This window comes from Gopherus evgoodei, chromosome 3, assembly GCF_007399415.2.
Source record: "Gopherus evgoodei ecotype Sinaloan lineage chromosome 3, rGopEvg1_v1.p, whole genome shotgun sequence".
Taxonomy (NCBI): domain Eukaryota; kingdom Metazoa; phylum Chordata; order Testudines; family Testudinidae; genus Gopherus; species Gopherus evgoodei.
Genome location: NC_044324.1, coordinates 173,279,983 through 173,306,534, shown reverse-complemented (window position 1 = coordinate 173,306,534; position 26,552 = coordinate 173,279,983). Strand labels below are relative to the sequence as shown.

The following is a 26,552-nucleotide window of genomic DNA, read 5'->3' as shown; positions in this document are numbered from 1 at the left end:
AGAAATGGACACTGAGTTAGTGTTTGGTGGATTTGATTCCTTCAGTCTGCTCATCTACTGAAAATAATGCATTAGCACACTTTTTACCTATGTCAGCTGCAGGAAAATCCTAATTAGAAGTGTCCATTATACTGTCTGGTGTGTACTGTATATACCACACCTGATGATCATGTGCTCTGAATACATACTTAGACTAGGCTGAGCCTGATATAAGCATATTGAGTGTAATGTAAATATGTAGATACTTGTACACTTACGTTAATTTTTATTCAGTTACTATCGATGGCCATATTATTGCTGACATTTAAATTAGTCTATTTATTGCAACAAAAGTTGGCTCCAGGTTCTCCCGACATCAAAGTTTGGGAAGGTTAGGACCTGGGGTATTTTTAACTCAGCTCTGACACCAAAGAGTTTTCATTATATATTTTTTTAAGTCTGTAATTTTTTAAAAAATAGTAAATACCTGCTACTGAATCAGAGGAGTTTCCAGATGCAGTAAAAAAAATAGGTTAATTCAGATTAAAGCGTGTCCTGGTACACAGTAATAGTTTATTAAATTGCATTAGAGCTGGAGACAGAGTACATTAACATGCATTTAGATCAACAGAAATGATAGGTGGCTCCATAGCTCAGTGGTTAGAGCACTGGTCTTGTAAACCAGGGGTCGCGAGTTCGATCCTCGCTGGGGCCTGAAAGTTATTTTGTTTGCGAGTGTGTGCTAAACAAAATCATTTTAGGTCAGCAAGAGGAGAGGGCAGCTCCGGGCCGCAGTTGGCTCCAGCGGCTCTGCTCTGTTGCAAGCGCCCAGCTCCCCGGGGCTGGCTTAGACCCGGAGACCAAAGCAACAAGGGCGAGAGGCAGAGCCCCAGCAGGGAGCCTGGCGGGGCTCTGCCCGCGGCAGCCTTGCAGGGGCGTTGTTAGCACTGGCCTGTTTGCTTCACCGGCAGCACCGCGCTGGGCTGGGACCGGGACCGGGACCCCCGCGCTGGCGGAGTGTCGGGGGAGCGGGACGCTGCAGGACAGAGCCGCGGCGCGCCGGTTTCACCCCGGAAACCCCCCTCGGGGCCCCCTGACCCCCGCTCGAGCTGCTGAAAACGGGCCCCCCCCGGCCACGGCCCTTGTTGTGTGTGTGTGTGTGTGTGTGTGTGTGTGTGGCGGGGGGGGCTGGCGCAGCGCCCCCTGACTTGCCTAATGGGGCCCGTCTCGCGCGCCGCACCGTCCTGTCCCGGGGTCCCGCGGGGAGCAGTGCCCGGAGCGGGGCTGGGGAGAGCAAAGCCGGGGGGAAAGCACCCCGAGTTCCCGCAGCCTCGGCTGTGCTGGCAGAAAGCAGGGACTGCCCTGCCCTGCCCTGCCCTGGGTAGGGTGGTTGGCACCTCTGCCAGCTTGGGTCGGTATAACTCTGCTGTTTGTTTGCGTGTGGGGCATGTGCCCAAGTCATCACAGTACTGAAGAGGTGCCCCTGGCTGTTTTTTTAATCACAGCTCAGCTACACCCCACCACCACCCCAGGCCAGTGCAAGGAAGTTTCACGCCCTAGGTGAAACTTCCACCTTGTGCCACCCAGCTAACCCTGTCCCCCCAGGGCAGCTAACCCAGACCCCACCTGGGGAGCCTGCCACCCCCACCCAGGGAGTCCCCCCTGCGCAGCAGCTACCCCTCCCTGCAGCTAACCCCACCCAGGGAGACAACCCCGGAAGCTAACCCCACCCGGGGAGCCCCCCTGCGGCAGCTAACCCCACCTGGGGAGCCGCCACCCCCCACCCAGCAGCTAACCGTGCCACGGGAGGCTAACCCTGCCCGGGGAGCTGCCGCTCCGCGGCAGCTAACCCCACCTGGGGAGCCGCCACCCCCCACCCAGCAGCTAACCGTGCCACGGGAGGCTAACCCTGCCCGGGGAGCCACCGCTCCGCGACAGCTAACCCTACCTGGGGAGACTCCTCCCTCCCCCGCAGCAGCTAACCCCATCCGGGGAGCCCACCCTAGCTCACCTCGGCTCTGCCTCCTCCGCTGAGCATGCCGGTGCCACTCTAATTCTCCTCCCCTCCCAGGCTTGCGGCACCGATCAGAGGAGACTTAGGCCTGGTCCACACTACAGCGTTAAATCGATTTAAACAGCGTTAAATCGATTTAACGCTGTACCCGTCCACACTACAAGGCACTTTAAATCGATTTTAAGGGCTCTTAAAATCGATTTCTGTACTCCTCCCCAACGAGAGGAGTAACTCTAAAATCGATATTACTATATCGATTTAGGGTTAGTGTGGACAGAAATTGAAGTTATTGGTCTCATTCTTTTACTGAGCTACCCAGAGTGCACCGCTCCAGAATTCGATGGTAGCCTAGGACCATGGACGCACACCACCGAATTAATGTGCCCTAGTGTGGACGCATAAAATCGATTTTATAAAACCAGTTTTATAAAACCGGTTTTAATCATTTCAATTTTATGCTGTAGTGTAGACGTGGCCTTAGAGCAGGGGCTGTGTCCTCAGCAGAGGAGGCAGAGTGGAGGTGATGTGGGGCAGGGAGCGGTTCCCCTGTGTGCCCCACTCTCCCATTATTGTGGGCGGCCCTCCCCGTGCTTCCCCTACCCCAGCTCACCTCCACTCCATCTCCTCACCTGAGCAAGCTTTTAGGTGCCCCCAACAACTAGGCACCCTAGGCAGCCACCTAGTTTGCCTAAATGGTTGCACCAGCCCTGCCACCACCACAGTGAATTCAGTAACTATCTTCAGATTACCAAACCCTAGGCCCACTTCATGAAATCAGCTGGATACTTTTGTTCATGGCATTTTTAATGAGTCTACGTTTTTATGAGATTTTTCATGGTTCTTTCTGTTTATAGAAAACAGCTGCTGCTTCTACAGCACCAGCTTTCAATTATCTCATTGCATGACGTTTTGCATAAGGAACAATATCCAACCTCATATTACCAGCAGTAACCAAACTATATGCAGAGGAGATCTAAGGAACAGACTGACAGTGGAGGGAGGGAATCCCTCTCACTGGCCATAGAGGAGCAGTATTGTCCCTCTGTTGTCATTACTACAGCCTCAACGACTGCCATGAATGCTTCGTCTCCTCTCACTCACAGATCAACTGGGCCTATTTCCACTGCACCCTTGGTTTACCACCTAATCCCCTTGTGCACCAGAGCATGGGTCCATTATGCACAGGTGGTCCAAACCCCTGCTTCGGCGGCCTAAATCCCATGCATTAGAACTGAACCAATTCTGCTGCATCTGTATCCTGCATCTGGTGAAAGGAGTCAGGATTTGGCCCTGTTTATCTGATTTGGGGAGTGTAAATTGCCATGACACAGATGTTTGCCAAACTCTTTTCACAGTGTTTGGGGTTCAGTTTGATTCCATAGGGTGGTTTGGGTCAGCTTGAATTTATGTTCAAAGCCACAGCTGCCCTGACTTTCAGATGTGCTGAGCAACTCCAGCCTCCCTTGAAATCAATGGGAGCTGCAGGTACTCAGCAACTTTGAAAATTAGGCACATAATAACAAATATGTGTAAGTAGACTGCTCCTCTGGTGATTTAAAACAGCTGCCTAAAATAAATACACATTCGGATTTTCTTTTGGAGTGTTTAATAGAAGGTGATTCTTTTAAAAAATATATTTTGACAGATAAGAAATTCAGTGGCAAAGGATGATAAAATACTGACCAAAATAGTTAGCCAACTTCTATGTATTTATTCCATATACTGTGATTAAAATATGAACCCCCTCATAACCAGTTAAGCCCACCGATAGATACCTGCTGCCTAATCTTGCAATCCTTATTCAGGCAGCACCCCCTGAAGGTTAAAAATCCAAATGCCGGAAAACCAAATCCTACCCTCATTGCACCTGTGGGACTGTCACTGAAGTCAGTGGAGGCTTTGTATAACTGCTAATGTCAGGAAATGGCCTTCAAAGCAAGATTTGCAAAGAATGTGAAACTTATGAGCTGTGGAAAATCTTGCTGCAGTTAAAGTTATAATAGGACATATAGTCCACTCATGCTAAACTCATGAAGTAGTACACATTCACCAAGACTGAATTTTCCCCCACATAATCTTAAGAACATGTTATGGGCATAAAAACTGCACACAGGTCTGATTCTTCTAATAAGGTCTGTGTTGGAAAACTCCAGTCCACACGCAAACTGGTCATCTTTTTCTCAATCGCTTGCTTTCTTTTTGGCCCATTGGGAGTTCTCTTGTGTTCAGAGGGAGCTCCTTGATCGGACTCCTTTTTTCTTCTGTTTTTTCTCCTTAGCTGCTGCTGTTTTCTTGGGGAGAAGTTTCTTCTTGGCTCTGGTTAGCTGGGAACCTTTCCTGTCTGGCAAAGATGTCACACGTGATGTTTTGGATACCTTCGGAGCCTTTGTCTTCTCTTCTGCTGGATCCAGTTTAGTCTTGGATCCTTTGGCCTGCCTCTTCTTGTCAGACACAGTTGGCTTCACTGCTGACAGCTTGGTGGAGCTTTTTGGGGAAGCTGGCTTCTTGGCTTTTTTGGAAGAAGTTGTTGGGGTGGCTCCTGTGGAGATGGAGGATGTGTTGGGAGGCTTGGTTGTTGTGGGCTTATTAAGCAGTTCAAGGACAGTCTCTGTGAAAAATAATTAAAATGCTTCAGCATTCCTGGTTTAAGGCAAAAGACTAACTCAGACATATCCCTGAGAAAGAGCCTTAACAGACTGACAGGCAGGCAGGCAGACAAGAAACATATTTGCCTTTCAAAAGAGATTAAAAACTGTGATGCTTGAACACTACCTCACTTTTCTCATTTTGAATCCGCTTCTTCCAGTAAATATGAACCCTGGCTGCTTCTTGTAGGGTTGCTAAGAATAAGTTTGTTTTCTCTCAGAATAAAATATGATGATGGAACATTTGTTTAGAAAAAGGCCAAAATGCATGAAGTGTAAGATGGAATTTGCGAGCAGATTTTAATGAAAGGGTAGATAAAAGTTTCTCTTTGGTAGCTCCAGTTTGTTTACGTTATTATCATTAGTATTAATTATTTATATTACAGTAGCATCTACAAGCCCCAGTGGGGCATCATGGTGCTGGGTACTGTTCAGCCTAGATAATGGGAGGCAATCCCTGAGTCATAGACATTACAGTCTAAATATGCACGACAGACAAAGGGCAGGGGAATTGAAGTATTATTATCCCAGTTTTACAGATAGGGAAACTGAAGTGCTGAGAGATTAAGAGTTAGAGTCGCAAAGAGAGTTAGGTGTTGTGAATGCATAATTTTTAGTCCAGTTTTCAGAGTAGCAGCTGTGTTAGTCTGTATCCACAAAAAGAACAGAAGTACTTGTGGCACCTTAGAGACTAACGAATTTATAAATTTGTTAGTCTCTAAGGTGCCACAAGTACTCCTATTCTTTTTTTAGTCCAGTGAGTGCATAAGTTTTAGTCCAGTGGTTAGGGTAATTGCCTGGGATGTGGGAGACCCCCAGTTCAAGTCCCCCTCCACATGAGGTGGAAAAGGGATTCCACTGTGGAAAAGCTTCAACAGGAGAGACTAAGGGAGACCCACAGTCTCCCACAGCCCAGTGGTTAGGCCACTCACATGAGAGGTGAACCAGGTGTGTCACACATTAAAGGTCAGTGCACTAACCAGTGGGCTAAAAATTATGAGGGAAGTGGACCTCCTCCTCTCCCCTTCCCTGGGTGTTTTCTGTGGAATTAGGTGGCTCATGAGCATGTCTACCAGATTAGGAACCTGAAGCAATTTAGGTGTAGGAGCGCCTGTCTTCCCCAGCTCATGAATCACTCGGGGGGCCTAGGTGGGACATAGACATTTGGATGCCTAGAGGGAGTCAGCAATGTGCATGCTCAGAGGCAGAAACTGAGGTGCTCAGGAAACTTTTACAACAAAAACCTAGCCACCGAGTGAGTTTAGGCACCAACTGGGTTTGGCAGCAGCCAAGCATGAGTCTTGTGAATCACAATGGTGCCAAAAAACTTTACATAGGTACCTAAGTCTGGGGGGTAAGCGCCTAAATAGCTTTGTGAATGTAGTCCACAGTGACTATGGCTACATGGGGAGTCTGTGACACAGTCCAGAATTGCACTCAGGTCCCTAGATAGTCCCAATCTAGTGCCTTAACCACACCACCATCTGTCCTTGCATGTTTTCTACTCATTCTGTTGCTGTTGTGAAGACAAAAAACTAACTTTCGCCACTTCCAAAGTCCTCTGAGGAGACTAAGCAGAAGCAGCATATAGGCAAGTCGCATCTTAGGTGCATTTAACATGCACGAATTCAGCTTTGCGCGGTCGGCAAAAACAGGGAAATAAAAGAAAAATAACAATATAAAAACTGCATCTGTAATGCAGGCGATTCCGCCCGCCATTCAACTCCATGAGTGTTTCACTATACGCAGTTTTCGCTTTACGTGCTAACCGCGGAACGGAACCCCCGTGTAAGATGAGACCTGCCTGTATTTAATATGCAACAGAAACATGAGTTAACATACTTATTGTACGACATTAACAGTTGTTGCATAGTACTTTGGCTTTAATGAATGCTCAAATGTCAACCTTTGAGATTGTATACAGTTGTGCCACACAATAAAATGAAAACCTAAGGACTTACTTGCTAGAGGAGCAAATGGGATACGCTTACTCTTTGTTTTCACTGGAATAGGCTTGTGTTTACATTTCCCAGGTGGAGCTCTCCTTGAAACCAGATTTAAAAGATAAAAAGGCACGTGACTATCTAGGAAATTATAAGGAAGTTTACTTTTTCAGACAGACAGAGATCACACATCAATCCACCCTGTTAGGTCATGTGCCCTCAGGAGAAACCAGGTCGTTTGCAGTCAGAGAGGGTCAAAAATTAGGAATGCTTTTCACAAAAAAGTGTGCCTTTTCTCACTGAAAAATACCCAAGTTTTATTATTGTGGAAGAATATTTTGGTGATACGATTATGAAAGGTGCTACATAAAATTCTCTGTTATTTGCTAGCTACCTTGCTCTATAATATCACCAATTTGCCAAGCTCTTCACCTCTGGCCACCTTCAACAGAGAAAAGTAGAATAAAACAACACTCCGTTAAATTGCAATGAAAGAAAAATCAGGATGGAAGAGCTGTGATTGTGACACAACTGAGAGAGCTAGACTGCTACCCAACTCACTCGCTGTTGAGATGCCAGAGTGTGTGAAGCCCTAAGGCCCTGATTTTCTGAGGTGCTGAGCAATCTCAGCTTTCACTGGAATTGTGGATTCTGAGCACTCCTGAAAAGCAGGCCCTTACTAAAGTTAGATGCTTAATCAAACAGACAAGACCAAAGCTGAACAGATGAGCAATGAGATCTAGTTATCAGGGAACCCAGATGAGGTGCAGAAAGAAAAAAAAAAAATCTCTAAAGGAACATGGGCGGCGGGTATCATAGGCTAGGGGAGGCTGTGCCACCCCAAAGAGCCAGGTGTGGCCCTGCCCACACTCTGCCCCCAGACTCCCCTCCCCCTGCTTCCCACTAGCCGCAGCTCCAGTCTCCCTGTGGGGTTGTCCCAGCTCAGGACGTGCCACCTGCCACCCTCCCGGTGCTCTGGGGCTGGAGAGGCTGGGCCCATGCCACCCCCCGCCCTCCCAGCGCTCTGGGGAGCTAGCTTCAGGCTTGGGGCCGGCAGCTGCAGTGGGGGGATGGGCTCTGGGCTCCGGCAGGGTGTATGTGCGGAAGGGGTGGGGCCTCAGGTGGAAGGAACGGGGCTGAGGGCTAGCCTCCCCCAGCCAGCGGTTCACCGCCCATGCAAAGGACCAAGGGCAAGATTAAACATACAGTCATGCTCTAGAAGGCAGGTGATGGGGTGAGGGGAGAAGCTTCTGAAACTCAAAGAAAATTGGTTCATTTCAGGAAAACTTGCAGAGCAAGCCCTCATGTGGAGTAATGCTGTTCATTAGTGAGCTGCCTCCTTGCAGGAAGCTGGCCACTTGGAAACTCTCTTAAGGCTTCTTGGAAAATGTAAGGCTGGGTTTCTCCATTTATACAGTAGAACCTCAGAGTTACGAACACCTCAGAACACATGCAGTGGAGTCCTGCAAGCCAGCTTTCTTTGTGTGCAAATCCAGAAGAAATTCCTACAGAATATTTGCCAAGTCATAGATGGCAACAATTCAGGAAAGTGCCAGCATATCACTGCTTTTGAACAGCCTCCTAAGATTATCAAAATGTAGCCTAATAGACCCACCCTGGAGAACTGATTCATAGCTGACCCTGCTAAACCCTATTAAGCTCAGTTCATAATACTGGAATTCATGGGAGAACAAAGATTACAAAGCATTTTTAATCTGTTTTCAATTTAAATTAGTTTAATTGTTTTTTTTCACCTTTCTCTGCAATATGGGGCATGATTTGCCTGGACATAGTTCACCTCATCAGTCAGGCATTGGTGGCATCTGGGTCTCTCCTGTTCTCTGCCTGTGGCACACAACAGTTCAGTCTCCTCATGACTAACATGTTTTAGTTTAACTGAAATAATTGGGCTCAACATAGGGGAATTTGGGTGAAATTTAATTGCCTGTGATATGCAGGGGGTCAGACTGGATTAGTATTTCTCAGACTGAGGGTCCCAACCCAAAAGGAGGTCACAAGGCTATTTCAGGGAAGTTGCAGCCTAAGATCCCTGCTCTGAAGGCAGCGCCAGCAGCAGCGCAGAAGTAAGGGTGGTATGCTATGAGGCGCGGGTTGTCACTTTTTTGAGAGGGGGTCGTTACAGCCTGAAATATTTTCAAACGGGAGTCCAGTAAAAAGAGTTGGAGCACCTCCAGACTAGATGATCTAAATGGTCCCTTCTGGTGGGTATAATAGGCTTAGCCTTCCCTGGTGCTGCCACTGATCAGCCACCGGACACCTGGGCTGCGGTGGCCCCGCCCCTTCCCCGAGACCCCCATTGCCTCCTCCACTCCACCCCCACCTCCACTAGGTCCCTGCTGCTCGCTGCATCCCTCCTCCTAGGGGCCGGCAGAGTGAGGAGGCTTGGCCGAGTGCTCTGGGACTGGTGGGGCTTTCAGGGCAGGGAGGGGCTGGAGCCGAGGGGGCCAGTGGCTCAGCACTGGCAGCCAGTGGCTCATCCTGGGGAGGGCCATCAGGGTGGCAGGGGCTGGTGCTCAAGGGGGCCAACCCAGCGCTGGGGGTCAGCCTGGTGCTCAGGGAGCCAATGGCCTGGTGCTGGTGGTTGGGGCCAGCAGCTGAGGCAGGGGAGGACCTTCAGGGGGTGGGGGGCCGGCAGTTCGGCCCAGTGCTGGGGCTGGCCCAGCACTTGCGGGCTCCAGGTTGTGGGAGGCAGGGCCTTGGGCAGAAGGGGCAGGGCTAGCCTCCCCAAAGCAGGCGTTTACCCACCACCCGGGCTCCAGGACATTATGAAATAGGGAACAATGTTGGCAAGACGATGTTAAACACTCAAATCCTTTAGGCACAGAATTGATGCAGCAGGAGGTGTGGCGATGCAAGCTCCCCACACAATATGCCTCAGCTGTATTCTGGAAAGACCAACTGTATTCTGGTGAAAGGGTATTTTTGTGTGCGTGGCCCATTCAGTTCTTGGCCTGTTTGCTGAGGCTGACAGACAACAAAGGGGCCAGTCTGCATCAGCTGTGATTTGAACAAAAACTAGGGCCCTGAGGAATTTCTTGGAGAACACTAATTAATTTCACATAAGCCACTAGTGAGACAGTAACTCCATGAGTAGCCTTATGCAGGTTGGATTTGAAGTAGTAGCCTAGAGGTAAAAGCACTGTAACCCATTACCAATCCCCATCTAATCCCCCTCGTGTCAGGAATCATCAGCCATTTACCAGGTTTTAATACTTCATAGGTCACTAACCCCTTTGTAGGGGTAACTTTTACATTACTAACCTGGGGATTGTGATGAGAAGAACATGGCAGCCAGGTTAAAGTGATGTTGAGTAAGAAAGAAAAATTTTGGTGAATGGCCTTTTTGGCATTACAAAATTAATGTTGTCTATTTTACAGGGTCCTTGGCTGACGTATAGACAGAAAAAGGCTGTCTCTGTCGTGAACCTGAAGGGTACTGATTATTACTTTATACTATTAAAGCAAGTTTGTGTTGTATCTTTGACTTGTAAAAAAGTGAACAGTTTTTAACCTTATTGTCCCCAACCTTTTAGCAGATTCTGGGCCTGATTCTATTCTCAGTTGTATCAGACTAAGTCTGAAGTAATATAAATAAATATAAATGTCAGTCTAATTCTAGAATTAACTTCACTCAAGCCAGTGGAGTTGCTCAAGATTTACAATAGGGTAACTGAGATCAAAATGTAGATGAGTAGATTACTGATATATATTCCACATCTATTGAGCCAACTAGATAATTGGTATTGATTATAAAGCAGCATGCAAGAGAAAACCAGATCTTAATGCTAACCTTGCAGGATCAACAAATTTGTAGATAGATCCATGGGGTGCATAGGCACTGGGATAAGAAGTAGCCATAAAATAAAGCTCCCCTAAACAAACAGAGAGAGAGAAAAATAGAAAATAAGCTGTTTCGGATGCAAATGCAGAGAATTATTGCAGATTTGGTGCACTGCCATTTCCCCCTTCCCTTGCCCCTCCATTATATCACATAATTGGAAAGGAAGACACAATCCTATTTGTTTTATTCAAAATCCTTCTTCACACCTTGGGCCATGGTCTCACAGCGTGATCCATGTGGGCAGATTGCAATGCCCACACACAGACCCACTGATTTCAGTGGGGTTTCATGCAGGCATAGCAGGCCTGTGCCAATCACAATGCTGCATCAGGGCTATTGTGTTCCCCTGTGGAGGACACTCCAAAAGATTATTTTATTGGGTATATCTTATAAGTGTACTTTCCAAAAGGCTTGTTTTTATCCAGTAAAGCAGCTAGCAATTATAAACAGAGGAAACACACACAGAAAAACAAAATATTTAGCTGACTTATAAACTACCAAAAAAATCAATCAGGCTCTAGAATGGCTAATCATTTAGTACAAAAGTCTCTTGATACTGGGCTGCTCAGGTTCATATTTGGAGAAATTGACTACCATCCCTAGAATACATCTCTTTTCATTAGCCATCAGTATAATATCTAGGGAGGTTATTGTAGTTTGAGCAAATACCAGGAGAAATATTGTTGTAGTTCAAATTACATTACAACACTGACAATTTTTAGAGGAAGAGTTGACATTGGAGTTTAACATTCATCCCTGCCACTTATTACTAGAACAGAGGCTAAAGCCTGTCAGTGTTTTACACTAAAGCAACATTTCTGTATTCCCCAGGACTCTGTGTGTCTTCTGCCTTATTTTTCATTTTCTGGAAATGGTAGCTAAATGCGTAAGAAACTACTATTCCCCAGTCTGAGATCTTCCAGGATCTTTTCCATTACAAACACAGGATGATATCCATATTCTGCTGAACCATAAGATATTATCAGAGGGCTTCCTCTTCTTCCAAACTCTGCCAGAGCACAGCTGGCTGCTATCCAAAGCTTTGAGATCAATTTTGCTTTATGCATTGGAGAGCTCTTTGTACTCAGGAAGCCCCAAAGGCATGACCAATGGATCTGTTAGTAATTTCACTTTTCTTATAGCCATGATGACATTTTAAATCCTTGACCAAGCTTTGAGACATTCCTGCCAGATACAGAAAAAGGAATTGTTTTTCCTCTCTCTCTCCAAACCGAGGTCTCTTCAGACCAGACTTAGTGTTGCCATTGTGAATGAGAATGGTGCCTTAATGGAGTAGAGATTCAGCTGACTGCAAGAACTGGGGTGAAGAGGATCCATTGCAGTGACCCATACTTTTACATTTTTAAATTTAAACAAGGGAACAAACAATATATATGGGCATGAATCAAAACATGAATTCAACCACCCTACCCAACTTTGAGTGAGTTCAGATCCAGATTCAAATTTCAAGTGGGTAGTGAGGTCTATCATGAGCTGTCTTGAGTTCTGCATCATGTGTGTCCGGGGTAGGTGGGAAAAACTCACAAGGTCTCATGACTGGGCATATTTCTGAACTATCTGAACCATCTGCCAACCCCAGCTGCAATGCTGAGATATTTCATAACCCCTGCGCAGTCAGTCAATCTTCACTAACATTTCCCAAGGGCAGCCAAACCCCATATATTCATCCTGAAACACAGAACCCAGTTTTCTATACAAAATGTGGTTAAGGAGATGCATTACCTGCCTCGTCTTCAGCAAAGGAGATGATGAATTTGTTATAAGAGCTGATCAGCCCAGGGAAAGCACAGGCTTTAGTGCTACCAATACAAATATCTTGTTTCTTCCATTTATTTTCCCTCTCATCTTCCTGCAAAGCCATAAGTCGACTGGATGAAAAATAAAACCTTATGTTGTAGGATTCCATTTTTCCATTCTCAGGGTTAATTCCTACAAAAATCATGCATCACTGGAAGTAAAAGGTTAGTTGGAACCCTGATCCTTAAACTGGGTTTAATTTTATTTTGTGTAAGGTGGGCCTGAATAAAAACCCCAATCCTGAAAGCTCTAACTTGGGTGAAGTTCAGATCCAGATCAGAATTGTACAGGTGCTGTCTCCGTAAGGGACCAAAGCAAACCATTGATCTAAATACACTAAATGTCTGGGACTTTCACTGACTGTCTAGGACTTTCACTGACTGTGGGCCAGAGGGTTTCAGAATGCTCAGATATGGAAGCCGTATAAATATAAAAGAAATAGAAAAGAATGGAAACTGTTATCTCTCTCACCCACTCATGAAATCACCAAAAATGTAGAGGCCATTCAGGTTTGGGGATTCACATCCCCGGTACACGTATCCTCCAGTGACTGACTTCCCCACACTGTGGCCATAGGCAAATATCGGAAGAATGTCATCTGTTAAACACACATACACACAAAAACAGAATAACTTTCACGGACTTGCTGATCAAAGAGCAACTGGTCAACAATATTGATGTATGCAATAGAGGCCAAAAAGGCTAGTGCACATGGGAGTAGGTTGGTTCATTTCAATGGGGTTTCATCCATTTACACCAGCAGAGAATTTGGCCCTGAGGCTTTAAAGCGCTTCCTACATGGCTTAACAAGACTCAGCCAGTGAACGTCATTATCATGCTGGATCAATATTCTTTACATCAAGTAGACGCTGCAGAGAGAGTTCATGAAACGTTACATGTGACCAAGCGTAGCAAGCATTTTAACAAAGATTAACATTAAAAATTCTGTTGTTTTCTACTGAAAAGACAAAATATGGAAGCAGGAAGTTGCAGCTCAGCTCAACAGATTTATACATTGCAACTGCTCCCAGTACAGTAAATGCTAACCATGGACGGCAACTGAAAATCATTCTGCTGGATCACAAATATTACTAGAAATGTAAGTTACTGCCACCCTTTCTGCCTGGAACCATGAATGGTGGTTCCAGCCCTTTTGGGGAGGGGCTGACATCTGCTCCTGAAAACGTTCAGTCCTGTACTCGCTTCTTCAATATGACTGAGATTTTGTTTTTATGCTGAACAGCACAGATAGAAAAATGTAATGAGTTAAAATTTAAAGCCTAGCAGTCAAGCCTAACACAGGCACATGGTAAACTTTCTGGCCCTTAGGCCACAGTGCTGGACCTTGTTAAAAACTACTGGCATATTCAGCAGTAAAGGCACCATATGGCAATCACCAGCACATATTATTTTATTATCTTAAGAGTGGTGTTTGTCAACAAAATCCTTAAGGAACATAATTACACCCAGCTCTTATATTGTGCTTTTCATCAGTCAATATCAAAGCACTTTACAAAGATGAGCGGTACTGTTAGCCCCATTTTACAGATGGGGAAACTAAGGCAAAGAAAGGTGAAATGACTTATCAAAGACAAAGTCAGCCAGGAGTAAAACCAAGGTCTTCTGAGGCCCATTCCAGTGCTCTATCCAGTAGGAAGCACTGCCTCCCACATAGGACTTGCTACAAGATCATGTCACCAAGCCTGGCCACCACCTGATGTTTCAGAGGAAGGCAACTATTCCCAATAATGCACTTAGGCCCCAATCCAGTGTCCACTGGACTCCATAGAAGATTTCTGTTGACTGCAATGGGCACTGGCATAGGTCCTTTGCCATTTGTGCAATGCGGTGCACAACAGGGAATTCTTGTGATGCCAGGATGTTTTGTATTTTGATGCCTCTGGATTGGAAAGCTGGGGGTTGTATGTTTTCTTATCAGACCGGAACATATTCCCCATCCTCCTGCACATGACTTCAGATTACAGAGGTTCACTGGAAAAGCAGCAGTATAGTTGTTAACTAAGTACATACTGCATGGTGTGTGCTCTTTCAAGCAAAGCTCCCACAAGAAGCTATTGGCTTACCTAAAGAGGAATTATAGCAAAGCTTTATGTCATAACATTCAAATCCCTCCTTAGCTCTCCAGCCGTAGTTCCCTCCTTTAACAATGATGTCAACTTCTTCAAACCTGTTCTGTCCAACATCACCACAGAATATTCTCCCTCGTCCCTTGTGAGTGACTGGGTCCCCTCTGTCAACAGCACAGCGCCACATATTCCTGACCCCGTAGGCATAGACCTCAGGGAGAGCCTTGGGGTCCGAGACAAAGGGGTTATCTGGTGGGATGCGATATGGCTTTCCATCTGGGCTTTTTCCATTCACATCTATCCGTAAAACTTTTCCTAGTAACGTACTCCTAAAAGTAAGGCAAGGCACAAGCAATAGGTTAATGAGACTGCCAGGTAAATCAAAGCTCATAAATGTTAATCTCAGAGTTGGTGGGAAAATAGGAACATTGTGAAAATTTTCATGAAAAATTTCCCCTTTTTTCATCAAAAAATATTTAAAATTAAAAAAAATTTCAACCAGCTCTCAGAAATATTGTAATGAACTGGATTGGGTGGGTGGGCGGGGAAGGTGGAGGGAGTACACAAGCACCACTGCCTTCTCCTGAAGGGAATCAGAACTGCTTAGCTGTGTGCGATAGGCCCTCTGCTGCACACAGCTAATGGAGTTTCTCCTTTAGCTCACATAGGATCTGTGTTTTTCTGGAGAAGGGAGATATCAGGTCTCTCTCTCTGCTTTCCCCGTAAAGTTCCACGTGGCCACAGTGTGACAGCCATTAAGCCCCATTACAATATTCTTCAATCAACACAAAAACTACCGTCACAAATGATACTCATTGGCACCCTTGTCTCAGTAGAGGGGCAAAAGAATGGATGGATCATGATAGCAAAACCAGCCCTTAGAGGTGGTTCCACCAGGTCAGAGCTGAGGCATGGGGCAGCGAGGGGGAAGCCTGCGCTGCTGCTCCATGGGCTATACTGGTTCTAGGTGTGTGCAGAAAACTTCGTTCTCAGGAAACATCAATCTGTACCATGGGCACTACCTTCACTTTCAAGTTTTTGTCAAAAACAATGTGTTATTTATATAGGTATATTCAGCTGCAAAAATAGCTTACACTAAAACTGGATTCACAAAGTGTCCCTTGTAAGGACAGAAGGACTGGACTAATATAGATATCCAGCGTAAATGACTCACTCATGCGGTTTGGCATGGAAAACAAGATGCTGTCTGCAGTCGCTGAATAGGAAACAACATAAATTTAACTGATTTTCAACTGTCATGTAAAATTGCTCTTCATTTCCCTTGTAGCCAGTAGTACTATGCAGTTCTTCCAAGATATTAAGGCTAAGATCTTCAAAACCACTTAGGGGATTCAGATTCCAATTCCCAACAGGATTTGGACATCTGAATCTCCTAGGCTTTTGAATTTTCAGGCTTTGAAAATCTCATCCTAAAAGTACACTGAGGATACTGCCTGATGTACTGTAAATTGGGGGTAATCCTGGTTTGCAATGACTAGTCAAGTAGCATTTTTGTTGTATCAGTCCATTCTCTTGTTTTGCTAAAAGTCCAAATTCTGTCTCATCATGCACTAAGCCAATGCATTGCACTAGCGTGAGAGATGCATAAACCTGTCCTCCAGCTTACTTGTTCTGAGCATTCCCAAATTTCCCAAAAGGGTCTCCAGCTTTCCCTCCATCCCCAATGAACAGATACAGACAGCCATCCAGGCCAAAGAGGAGCTGCCCCCCATTATGATTTGCAGCTGGTTCTTCAAGCTCCAAAAGACTCCTAAAAAGAAAGGAAAGAGAAATAATCATAGATGTAGCCCCTGGACAAGATTCAGTGTCTTGCTGGGTTAGAGAAATGTGTTACTATTCAGTCCACACAATAAGCGGAACTGCTTATCTGCATAACGTATCTTTCCAAGATATCTTACTGTTTCCAGGCTAAGCAAGGACTTTTCATGTCCTTTGCTAATCACATCCCTCCATTTATGGGTATGTCTACGTTTGAGCTGGGAGGTGTGATTCCCACCTTGCGTGGACGTACAAGTAGCATTGTCTCCGTGGCAGCACAGATGGCCTCTCGGGCTAGCCATCTTGAGTACAGTCCTGCCTGACCTTGGTATGTGGCTAACCCAAGCTGCTGCCTGTGCTGCAGGGGACACATTGCTATTTTTGCAGGGCCGGCTCCAGAGCTTTTGCCGCCCCAAGCAGGAAAAAAAAAAGTGATTGCGATCTGCAGCTCTACCGCCACCGCTTCAGTCTTTGGTAGCAATTCCAAGGCTGGTCCTTCACTCCGAGAGGGACCGAGGGACCCGCGGCCGAATTGCCACCAAAGACCCAGACATGCCACCCCTCACCGTTGGTCACCCCAAGCACCTGCTTGCTGGGCTGGTGCCTGGAGCCGGCCCTGATTTTTATACGCTAGCTTGAGCAGCGCTAATGCAGGTACATCTACATGAGCTGGAAATTACATCTCCCAGTTCAAATGTAGAGACATACTCTAGTCTGCAAGGCACGTGGCAGCCTGGTAATGATAAGTGCATAACTAGCAGGTGGGCACTGATTGTTACCATTCATTTCATCTTGTCCTTTTAGCAAATGGTAAAATCAAATAGCTCAGTGGATCTTGTTCTTTTCTTACTGTAAAGGCAGAGCTCCCAGAAAGTATGACAGTCCAGCGGCACTTTTCAGCCATAATAAACTGTGAAATGTGTTCAACACGTATCTATCTATATTTCCAATTGGATTTTTAAAATCTAATTTTGTTGGGTGCATTTTCTAGCAGTTGATGATGAAGGTGTCAGGGGTCTGTTAGTACCCAGGGAACTGGGCCAGACAGCAAGGCCTTGGGGCTGAAGTTCTCTGTTGATCCACAGAACATGTACAGCATGACTGTGACAGTGCAAGCTCCACCCACACTACCCCACCATTGTACTTTCATCTTAACATAGAAGAACCACCTCTAGAAGGACACTTCAGTCCCCAGTGTCCATTCAGTCCTTGACCGCTCTGCCCAGACTACCAACAAGGATACTAATGAGTGCTTCAGTTTTCCCATCTGTAAAATGTGGACAATAGTACTTCCTTCAGAGGGTTCTTCAGAAGCTTATTTCCTTTGGAAATCACTTTAGATTCCCTCTAGGAAAGGCATTACAGAAATGCAAAAATGTCATTAGTATTATTTACTAGTAGCAGAGTGCCCATCATACTGGGGGTTTCTGTAATACGGACACTTGCCACTGGGAAAAGGAATGAGACCCATCAGCTTTATTTCTCTTGGGCTGCTCTGCAGCTATCAGCCACTACTCATTTCATCCACTACCAGATGGAATGGTTTCAGTCAGGTGACCTAACACCATTAGCCTTTTTTAACCTGTTACTGGTTGGGGCTTAAAAATGTGATGTCATCTGTGCTCCTTGTGGCACAGAATCCACCACCAACTGGGGCGCAACCAGAATTTTCCTAAGGAGGGAGCCTAGAGCTTTCCCTCCCCTGCACTCAGCCCAAGCTCTCTGCCCCACACTTTCCCCTTGTACGCAGTCCAACCCATCCACACTGCCTCTGCACCCAGCTCAGAGTTCCCCACCCCAAACTCAGCTTCATGGTCTCCACACCCTACACTCAGTCCCAAGCTCTTACCCAGAGAAGTGATCAAGCTGAAGAGTAACATCCCCAACAGGGGACAGGCTAATCCCCTCCTCCTGCATCTCTGCTTCCCCGAGAAGCATCAAAGAAAACCCAGATCCAGTCCTTCCACCCTCTTGGGCACTGGGAGTTCCCAGTCTCCCTGCTCTACTTCCCCTTGGGAGCTGAAGAACTGCAGAGGTGGGGGACCCAAGCAGGCACAATGCTACTCAGATTTGGCCCGGCCATCCCAAAGTGGCTGGGCCAAATTTCCAGCTCTGGTCAGGCCCTAGGTCCCCCCAGCTCTCCCTTAATTGCACCCCTGACCACCAACCATCGGCACAGAAATAAAATACGAGTGCTCATTCAAAAACATGAATCTTCCAACACATTTCAAAGTTTATTCTGGGTGAAAACTGTTTCTTGCCTTTTAAACATTCACTGTGAGAAATGGGCACTGAGCTTTGGTTTAAATACATATTTCAACATGACTGTGAAGCTCACAAGCAACAAAATTATTACTAAATCCTTTTCTATGAGTGAAAGGGACAGAATCAGCCTCCCCAGAAAAGATGTTCTCGTTCTGAGCAGTTTAACTTTTATTAGAGGTGAGACCAAGCTGGTGCCACTAAGAACTTCTGTAGTGCCTTTAGCCCTGTGATGTGTGTGTGATTTTTATATTATCACTGCAGTAAAATACCTTTGCAGTGAGCAATAAAAGCACAGAGCCTATTTAACATTCTTGTCTATAAAGCAATTTCAGAGCAGGAGTTAATTCTCTAGAGGGTTCACAGTTTGAAAAGTTGGTGTGTTTGAGGCTGCCACTGTACTGCTACATTTCACAGGGCAGGGACAGGAGGCAGTGTGTCTAATGGTTAGAGAAGGAGAATTTGGTGCTATTTTCCATCCTGCTTTGGGCTCACCATGTGACCTTGAACTCACACCTTGAACGCACTCACATCTCTTTCTGTCTCTGTTTAGCAATCTCCTTAATGGCCCATCCAAACACCTGGATTTGCGCAACTTTGAATGGTCATGAGCTCAGCATTAAGATCCAGATGTTGCAGTTGGGCAGGTTTCTATGTGGTCATATGAGAAATTGATACATTCAAAATGGCTCTGAATTAGCTTTACCTTTCTGAGCGTGGATCAGCTTTGTTGACATCAGATGCTAAAACTTTGAATTCACTGATCCGGATCTTCTCCGCTTTCTTCTTGTCCATGTATGAATAATAGATGTAAAATTTTCTGTTGCGTTTGTGCTTGGGGTGAAAGGCCATTCCTAGGAAACCCCTCTCATCCCCTATCCATGGACTAGCCAGCACTATTTTCTTAATATCTAGAAAGGGCTCCTCCAATCTGCTCCCATCAGGCAAGTAGACCCAGATGATCCCCACCTGTTCAGCTACAAACGCGCGGTGGGTGTTGTCATTAGCATGGAGCATCAGTACTGGATTCCTCAGCCCATTAGCAACCTCTTTCAGACACAGCTGAAGGCAGCCCTTGGGGTCCTCCACTACTGACCCCAGGTTGCTATTGAGGTCTGTGTTCTTCAGCACATTAGGGTAGCAATAGTCTTGGTCCTGTATGTTAAGGAGGTTACAGAAGCGGGTTTTGTTCCTCTCACAGCATTCTTGAATGTGTTTATCATTAGTCAGCAGTGTAATAGCAGAGCGGCAATTGAAATGGAACTCAGAGCAGTAGTCAAAGCAAAGTCCTGGGAGGTTCCTAAGAGGTGTCTGGGGGTTTTCTGCATCGTAGAGATGTGCAGCATATGGGGAACACTCCTATGAAAATAAATACAAACTAATTACATGTCTGTGTATACAGATCCCTGATGCACTGAGTAGCCTTCATCCAATTAAATTGGTCAGTAACATGAAAATAATTAGTAAGACTAATAGCCCCAATTAAACAATTTTGGAATAACATTGCCACTGATATATTTAAGGTCTTGATTCAACAAAGCATTTAAGCACATACCTAGCTTTAAGCATGTGTGAAGTCCCATTGAAGTCAATGCATAACCTTGAATTATGAGCAAACTTAGCTTGGACTGAGATTTAAAACTCTTGGGTTGCATTTCTGGATCCCCCACTGACTCTCTATGTGATCTTGGACAAATCACTGAGGTCAACATTTTCACACTTGTGTGCCTAAAGTTCTGCACCTTAATCAGATTTTTAGATGTGCAAGATTTAGGTTAAGTGCCTAACATTAGGCACCCAAGTTTGAACATTTGGGTGCCCACAGCTCTGTGCTTCAGTTTCCCCATCTGTATAATGAGGGTATTAACACTTACCTACCCAGTTTTGCAAAATTCAACTAGCCTTTCACCCAGCTGGGTTTCTGTCTTGGATCCGTCAGAAAATAAATGTTTCTATTAATACATGACCTGTATATTTGTTGGTGCAAGCTCTATTGAAACAAAAACTCAATCAGTTAAATCGTGATGCTCCTCTCACCCTGGTTTTGCACTGGTGTCATTCCATTGACTTCAGGAGTTCTCTCTGCTGTACCTGTGTGAAGTATTCAGGAGGCTAAAGACTATGGCAACTGCTACAGTATCCAAATGTGCTTGCATGTGAGGGAGATATGCATTTCTCATTGGAGCAAGAAGCAACCTCAGCACCTCTAAACTTAATGAACTCCCTTTAGCCTCTACTCCTTATCATTGTGGTGCTAGATCTTCTACAGTTTAAGGTATTGAACAAAGCGTACCCTCTAAGCAGGGGACATTCTTTTCCAGCCATTCACTTAGTAGCCTTTGCTGTTTCTAAACTATTCACATTTCCAACTCATTGTCTGTGTTGCAAGGAATGCAGACAACCGCCATTGTTTTGGCTAAATGTCTGAGGTGAAGGCATTCCTTATGGTCTATGTAAAACCACCAGGATTAAGCAATCTCACACTAATCGCTGTTAATTTCCCTCCTCTATGGAGGAAGGGGACAGTGCGGGATAAGGAAAAGGAATGGATTATTATTTCTATTAATGAATAGAGCTGAAGAAATAAGAAGATCGTCAGATCCAGATGTCACTTGTCTGTCATCAAGACAAATGACCGATTTCTCACTAAGTGTAACAAATTGCAATTGTGAGCATAATACAATTAAATTAATTGTGACAAATCTGGGGCCTTTTAGTATATCACAGTTGTCTCACTCATGTCACACAGACCTTCCTGGAGACAGTGGGGGTAGAACTCTAACGCGTCAGCTTCAAAAAGCAGAGGCTAAAGGAGTATCTCCATTAACTATTAACATACAGGCCCTGTGACACTCATTCACAGTATTAGCTAACCCTACTTGTTTAGAAATCATGAGTCAGCCCCCACCTCAGTCATGATATTGGCTTTAGGGTTGGGGGAGGGTGGTCACAAAAAGAATAAATATTGTGTTCTTTTTATTTGTATTCTGGGTTTTGAGCCTTTAGGATTCTCCCTAGTACATGCCAAGTTACAGGCAGTGTGCCTGATCTATACCAGAGTCTTAAAACATGCCAATCGCGACGTTAGCTAGTACATGCTAATATCACACCTTTCAATCCTAGTCTAAACAAGGTTTTATTCACCTTCCCCCTGCACCAACCAGCTGAACAGGGAAACCTTACATAACATCCTCTCAAAGGCTGGTGAAGCTGCCATTCTAGTGGGTGCTACCAGGGATTGCCTCCTGGGGCATCAGCTGCTATCAGTGCTCTTTCTTAAGGACATGAAGGGCAGGTCTTGACCAAGGCTTTGCCTGGACTGTATGGACCAGATCCTCAACTGGCATATCTCAGACTAGCTACCCTTTTACATCCTCTGAGGATATGGCCTTTCTAGCCCTAAATGTTTTCAATCAGTCAATCAAATAATTAGTAAATATGGCCCAGACTGTCAGCAGGCGTAAATCAGAGCAGCTCCACTGATGTAAATGGAGTTATGTCACTTTACGCAAGCTGATGAATTGATCTTTTGCTTTCATTTCAGCTAAAATCATAAAGAGAAATGCAGGAGATCTAGGCTGTGACAGAGGCAAAGCTGTTAAAAATACTTTCTAAACCACTCGTTACAAGAGTGCTCTCTGTCTGTATATATGTAAATAGATATCGATAAGGTGCCAGGAGATAGCACTCAGGAATGTGTAGTATGTCTCCTGGGTTTTGTAGGACTAATAAAAGTTGTTGTGCACTACAAATAGCTTCCTCTTTGCAGCGCATTACATCAGTTCTTAACACCAACTTGCTACCATACCAAGAAGACTATCAAAAGCAGGCCTGTTTGTTCTCCACTATTTCTAGCATAGAATGGATGCATTGCCTTCCATGCACACGCCTGAAAGGGCTTTGGCCATGTCTCTACTATAAGTGATACTGTGGCATAGCTAGGGTGCTATAACTGTGCGGCAGTAAGTCCCTCAGCCCAGGCCACTTCCAGAAACTCCCATTGGCCCAGAGCAGCGATCCACAGCCAGTGGCAGCTGCGATCAGCCGGATCTGTGGACGGGGCAGATAAACACACCAGCCTGGCCTGCCAGGGGCTTTCTCTACAGAAGCGGTGACCCCTGTTTGAGAAACCCTGGTGTAGATGCACACTATAGTGATGCAAATGTTTTTTCTATCAATGTAGAAACTTCACCTTGGGGAGGCAGAAGCCATCTTCCATTGACTTAGCTGTGTGCAAGATTGGATCCTGACATTGTAAGCTTCTCATAGTCTGTTTTGTCTCATGTGAAGCACTCATCACGTCAACATTTAACAATCATTACTAATTATTAATATGTCCTTGATTTGGTGGAATGATGATCTGTCCTTACTACTTATTGAATCAAAGAGCTACGGCTGACTTCACTTGAGGGGAAAAAGCATTATGCAGTAGAACCTTGCTGACTGTGCTAATCCAATAAACAATTGAATCTCACTAAGTGACCTAGCCTGTTCCCAGTGTGTTGACATTAACATCAATAGGAGAAGAAGCAAGTCATTAAAAACTAGCAGTCACTAACCACTTCTCATCAAAGAGTTAATAGATGAGTCATTATTATAGAATCTCAGGTTACTAAGACAATTATTTTTAAAAATATACACCAGTATTTTTATAATATGCTATGAAATATGATTACAATGAATTCAAGCTAAGCTACACATATCAGGACTTATGATCAAAGTATAAAGATGCAACAGTCTTAACTGTTATTATTAATGTATGTGCTTATTTTCTAGCCATCAAATATAGGAACTCCTCCATAGGCCGCTCAATCATTAAACATTAGTGTGAATTATGTTCTGCCATGGCCACATTAATTTTTGTCTTAGTTTATTGGCTGTAAGTGACTGATAAAATGTTGATTTTGTTTTTCTGAAAGTTGGTTTCTCCAAGGTGACTCCAGACTCTTACCAATGAGACTATAGAAGTGGAAGTGTTTAGTAAACATGGATAATATTTGAGAGCTAAGAAGGATTAGCTGGAAGAATTTTATACCTATCTGATAAGCAAAAATATGGTTTGGGGCTGCTTTGTGTTGGCATACAGTAAATCATGACCAGCATAATTAGCATTCAGTACCCGCTAAAAAGTCAGGTCCTTTCTGCCCACAAATCATTGTGCAGGCAGGAACCCAAGAAGAGCTTTTACTACTGAACTGTCTGCTTGCATGAGCAATGGGAAAAAAGCACAGGGGAATGCAACAGCTGAAGCTTCGGGATCGTTCAGCTGCATGATTCTTCTGGCTGCTTCTTAATGTTGTTCTACTTTAATAACCACAGCGCTTGCAGTGTACTAGGCCGGAGCACAATCTAAACACATTCATCATGAGACCTGGGACTGCAAACACTGTGCTTCATGTCCTGTATAATCTGCCATCCAAGTCGCCCTGTATTTACGAGCAGACTGAAAAATAAATATTGATCTTTTTAATCCTCCCTTAGTTTCAAAGGGGCAAGTATTGTCCCCCTCCTAACAGCAGGATACACGCCTTCATTTCATCAGCACTTACAGCTATCAAAAAATAGTAATTCATTATTAACTATTGTTACTGATGCTGTTACATGCATTTATAGGACATCTATCCTTGTGATACCTGGACACACTTTGATTCCAGTGCAAACTATGCAATAACCATTATCCAGTAGCATTACCCCCACTGGCCCCCCTCCCGCAAATCCGCACATCCCCACAGCATCACAAATGTAAAAAGGGATGACAGGGAGAAATCACCTTTTAATGAAATCTATAGCACATGAGCGTGCGCACAAACAAATGCACATAGTGTAAACTACAGGTTGATACCCTCTGCCTTACCTGACACAAGATATCCTTGATATACTCTCCACACAGCTCGTGGCCCTGGAGATCAATGTAATCCATGATCTCCCAGTATTTAGCTGCAATGCTGTTGTCCTTATCCTGGTCACAGCAGCCAAAGGTTTCATAGGCAGAGCAGAACTCCAGGTGGAAAGGGGGCTGGAAAGGGGGTCCGTAGTCCAGGCACTGGGGGTGCCCCCAGAGCATGCCTGCTTGGCACAGCAAGGCGACAGAGAGGCAAAAGAAAAATTTTGGGGACAAGTTGGTAACTCCAAACCTGCTTCTGTGCGGCCAAACATTAACCTGCTTCACTGGAGGTTTCCTGAGGTTAGATGTATAGGAATCCTGGCCATCTTTAAGATAAGGCCCATTCATCCTCTGAGCTTTACAAATTGCCAGCTGCAGAACTCAATGTTTGCTCAGGTTTGCTTGCTCGCTGGCGCTCTCCCGAGCTCGCTCTCTCCCTCTCCCTCTGAAGTTTACTATTTGTGGGCTGGGGAGAAACCCTGCAGGCTGCTTCTTTGGTATTTCACACGTCACATTGCAAGAAGCCTTCCTCTCCCCTCTGCACATTTCTCATGCCCCCAAGAGCACTCACAGATCTAGTCCCTACAACTTACTTTAAACAGGTTCCAAAATCATTCATTGAATATGTATAACAGGTAAACAGTACAATGTGTGATCCAAATATATCCAACCTGATCTGCTCTCGCTATTTACAATGCAAAGCATGCTGCAGCTGTGAAAATACCAGGGAAGGAAAATGAATGAATCACTTTCAATCAGTACCTACCCTCTATTTCATTTTCAAGAGCTGGGTTGAACTTGGATCAGATTCTACAGCGATGGAAGCAGATGGTCTTCCACCCTGTTTAAGATTCACTTAATAATCCCATCTTAAATAAATGTCGAGTGCATGTGAGGATAAAAATCTTTACAGGGATGCTATTACCAAACGAGTTATTCTACAAATTCAGAGCTAGAGTTAAATTTAAAAGAAATCCAAACGTGAAGGTAGGAAATGCAAATTAAGGCACACAAACAACTTTAACTCTACCCTGTAATGATGCCATGCAACAGCCACACTTTTAGGACTAATGTGTGAGCTCAGACTAGTTTAAATTGTTTTTTAAAGACCCATTAGATTTTTGCATTTCTCCTTCTCAGTGTGCACAGCTAGACGGTGGCCTTTTGAGACTCTACTTAGCAAACTAGTTCTCATAGCCCCTGAGGATGTTCTAGGTTCTGTGTGTACTGTGCTCACTGCTGATGACTCAAGTCATTTGTCCCAGACTCCAATGCATGAGCAAACATGGCAAGCAGATCAAGGCTACCTCAACCACACTCCAGCTTTGTCACAGCTTCTCCTGCAGAGTTTTCCTTGCTCATTTGCTGCCAGTCAGAAAATGGTACAGTAATATTCATGCAGCACATCTGGTTTCTAACGCTAACAAATCCATGGCCACTCAGAACTTGACAATTGCCATTATGCTACATGCCACAGGCCACTCAGAACATCAGACCAACACCATGCAAACTTGCTGTTTCAAACTACAGGCCTCTATCACTTGAGGTAAAGGAGAATCTCTGTTAACCTATTAGCAGTGCAGGGCCAATGACACAGGGCTGAGTAGTTCTGATTCCACACCAGACAGCAGTGTGCACATGTATGTTCACATCTACCCACCAGTTCATTACAATGCAAAGCTGGTTGAAAAAAATAAACATTTGTGGAAAATGTTTAAAGTTGTTTCCATATCCTATCACATAACATGGGGAAGTGTTAGTAGGGAGCAGGAGAGTCCCCCTATCTCAGCCTGGGACAGTTTTTTTAGAAATGACACCAGCTGAAATGAGTCCTCCCTTCCAAAGAGTCCATTGAAATTGGTAAAGCCCTTTGAGCTTCTTGGGTAGAAGATGCTAATGGAGGACAGAGTATAATCACCAGAGCAGGTCAAAATTTTTGTCATCAGAATTTTTTTTTAAATGAAAAATGGCTTTTAAAATGCTAATGTCTTGTAGAAGATTTTCATATAGTTTGAGATGCTTTGATTTTTCTTCAAAATTAAAAATTAAATTTCAAATCGAAATGAAAAATTGAACTGATTCTTTGGGTAAACCCTCACGTATCTATATCCCGGAACAAATGTTTGGGAAGTGCCAGATTAGCTTTTACAAAGGGGTTAACTCCCTCAAGTCCATTGGCAACAACCAACTCAAGTGAAAATCTCTTGTAGTCAGAATTCATGGTCTCAGTTGGTCTTCTACATAGAAAAACTTGTGCAGGGGACAGGAAACTCCACATA

General features: G+C 44.8%; 1 protein-coding gene and 1 non-coding gene across 3 annotated transcripts; one reads left to right on the top strand and one right to left on the bottom strand.

The window, feature by feature from the left end:
* Positions 1–621: 621 nt before the first annotated feature.
* TRNAT-UGU lies at positions 622–694 on the top strand. The gene has a single exon. It is a non-coding gene; the product is annotated as a tRNA-Thr (tRNA).
* A 2,903-nt stretch (positions 695–3,597) lies between these two features.
* Positions 3,598–24,785, bottom strand: HHIPL2 (HHIP like 2). Of its 2 annotated transcripts, XM_030557467.1 has the most exons (9): positions 24,244–24,779; positions 19,096–19,748; positions 15,976–16,119; positions 14,346–14,677; positions 12,733–12,859; positions 12,187–12,332; positions 10,393–10,474; positions 6,600–6,682; positions 3,598–4,601 (listed from the first exon to the last, which is right to left on the bottom strand). In XM_030557467.1, exons 1-9 carry the CDS (start codon positions 24,619–24,621, stop codon positions 4,219–4,221), a joined length of 2,328 nt encoding a protein of 775 aa, XP_030413327.1. In that variant the 5' UTR covers positions 24,622–24,779; the 3' UTR covers positions 3,598–4,218. The 2 variants fall into 2 exon arrangements, with proteins under 2 accessions (XP_030413327.1, XP_030413328.1); XM_030557468.1 differs by lacking the exon at positions 6,600–6,682 and having other exon boundaries at positions 4,497–4,601; positions 24,244–24,785.
* Positions 24,786–26,552: the final 1,767 nt, after the last annotated feature.

What these genes read in the sequence shown, in the direction of transcription:
- HHIPL2 (XM_030557467.1), bottom strand. Translation starts at nt 24,621, where the DNA reads ATGAATGGGCCTTATCTTAAAGATGGCCAGGATTCCTATACATCTAAC. An exon ending in TTGCTATAATTCCTCTTTAG is followed by an intron (nt 12,860 to 14,345) that starts GTAAGCCAATAG and finishes TGTGTTTAACAG; the next exon opens with ATGACATTCTTCCGATATTT. An exon ending in CCCATTTGCTCCTCTAGCAA is followed by an intron (nt 4,602 to 6,599) that starts GTAAGTCCTTAG and finishes TATTTTTCACAG; the next exon opens with AGACTGTCCTTGAACTGCTT.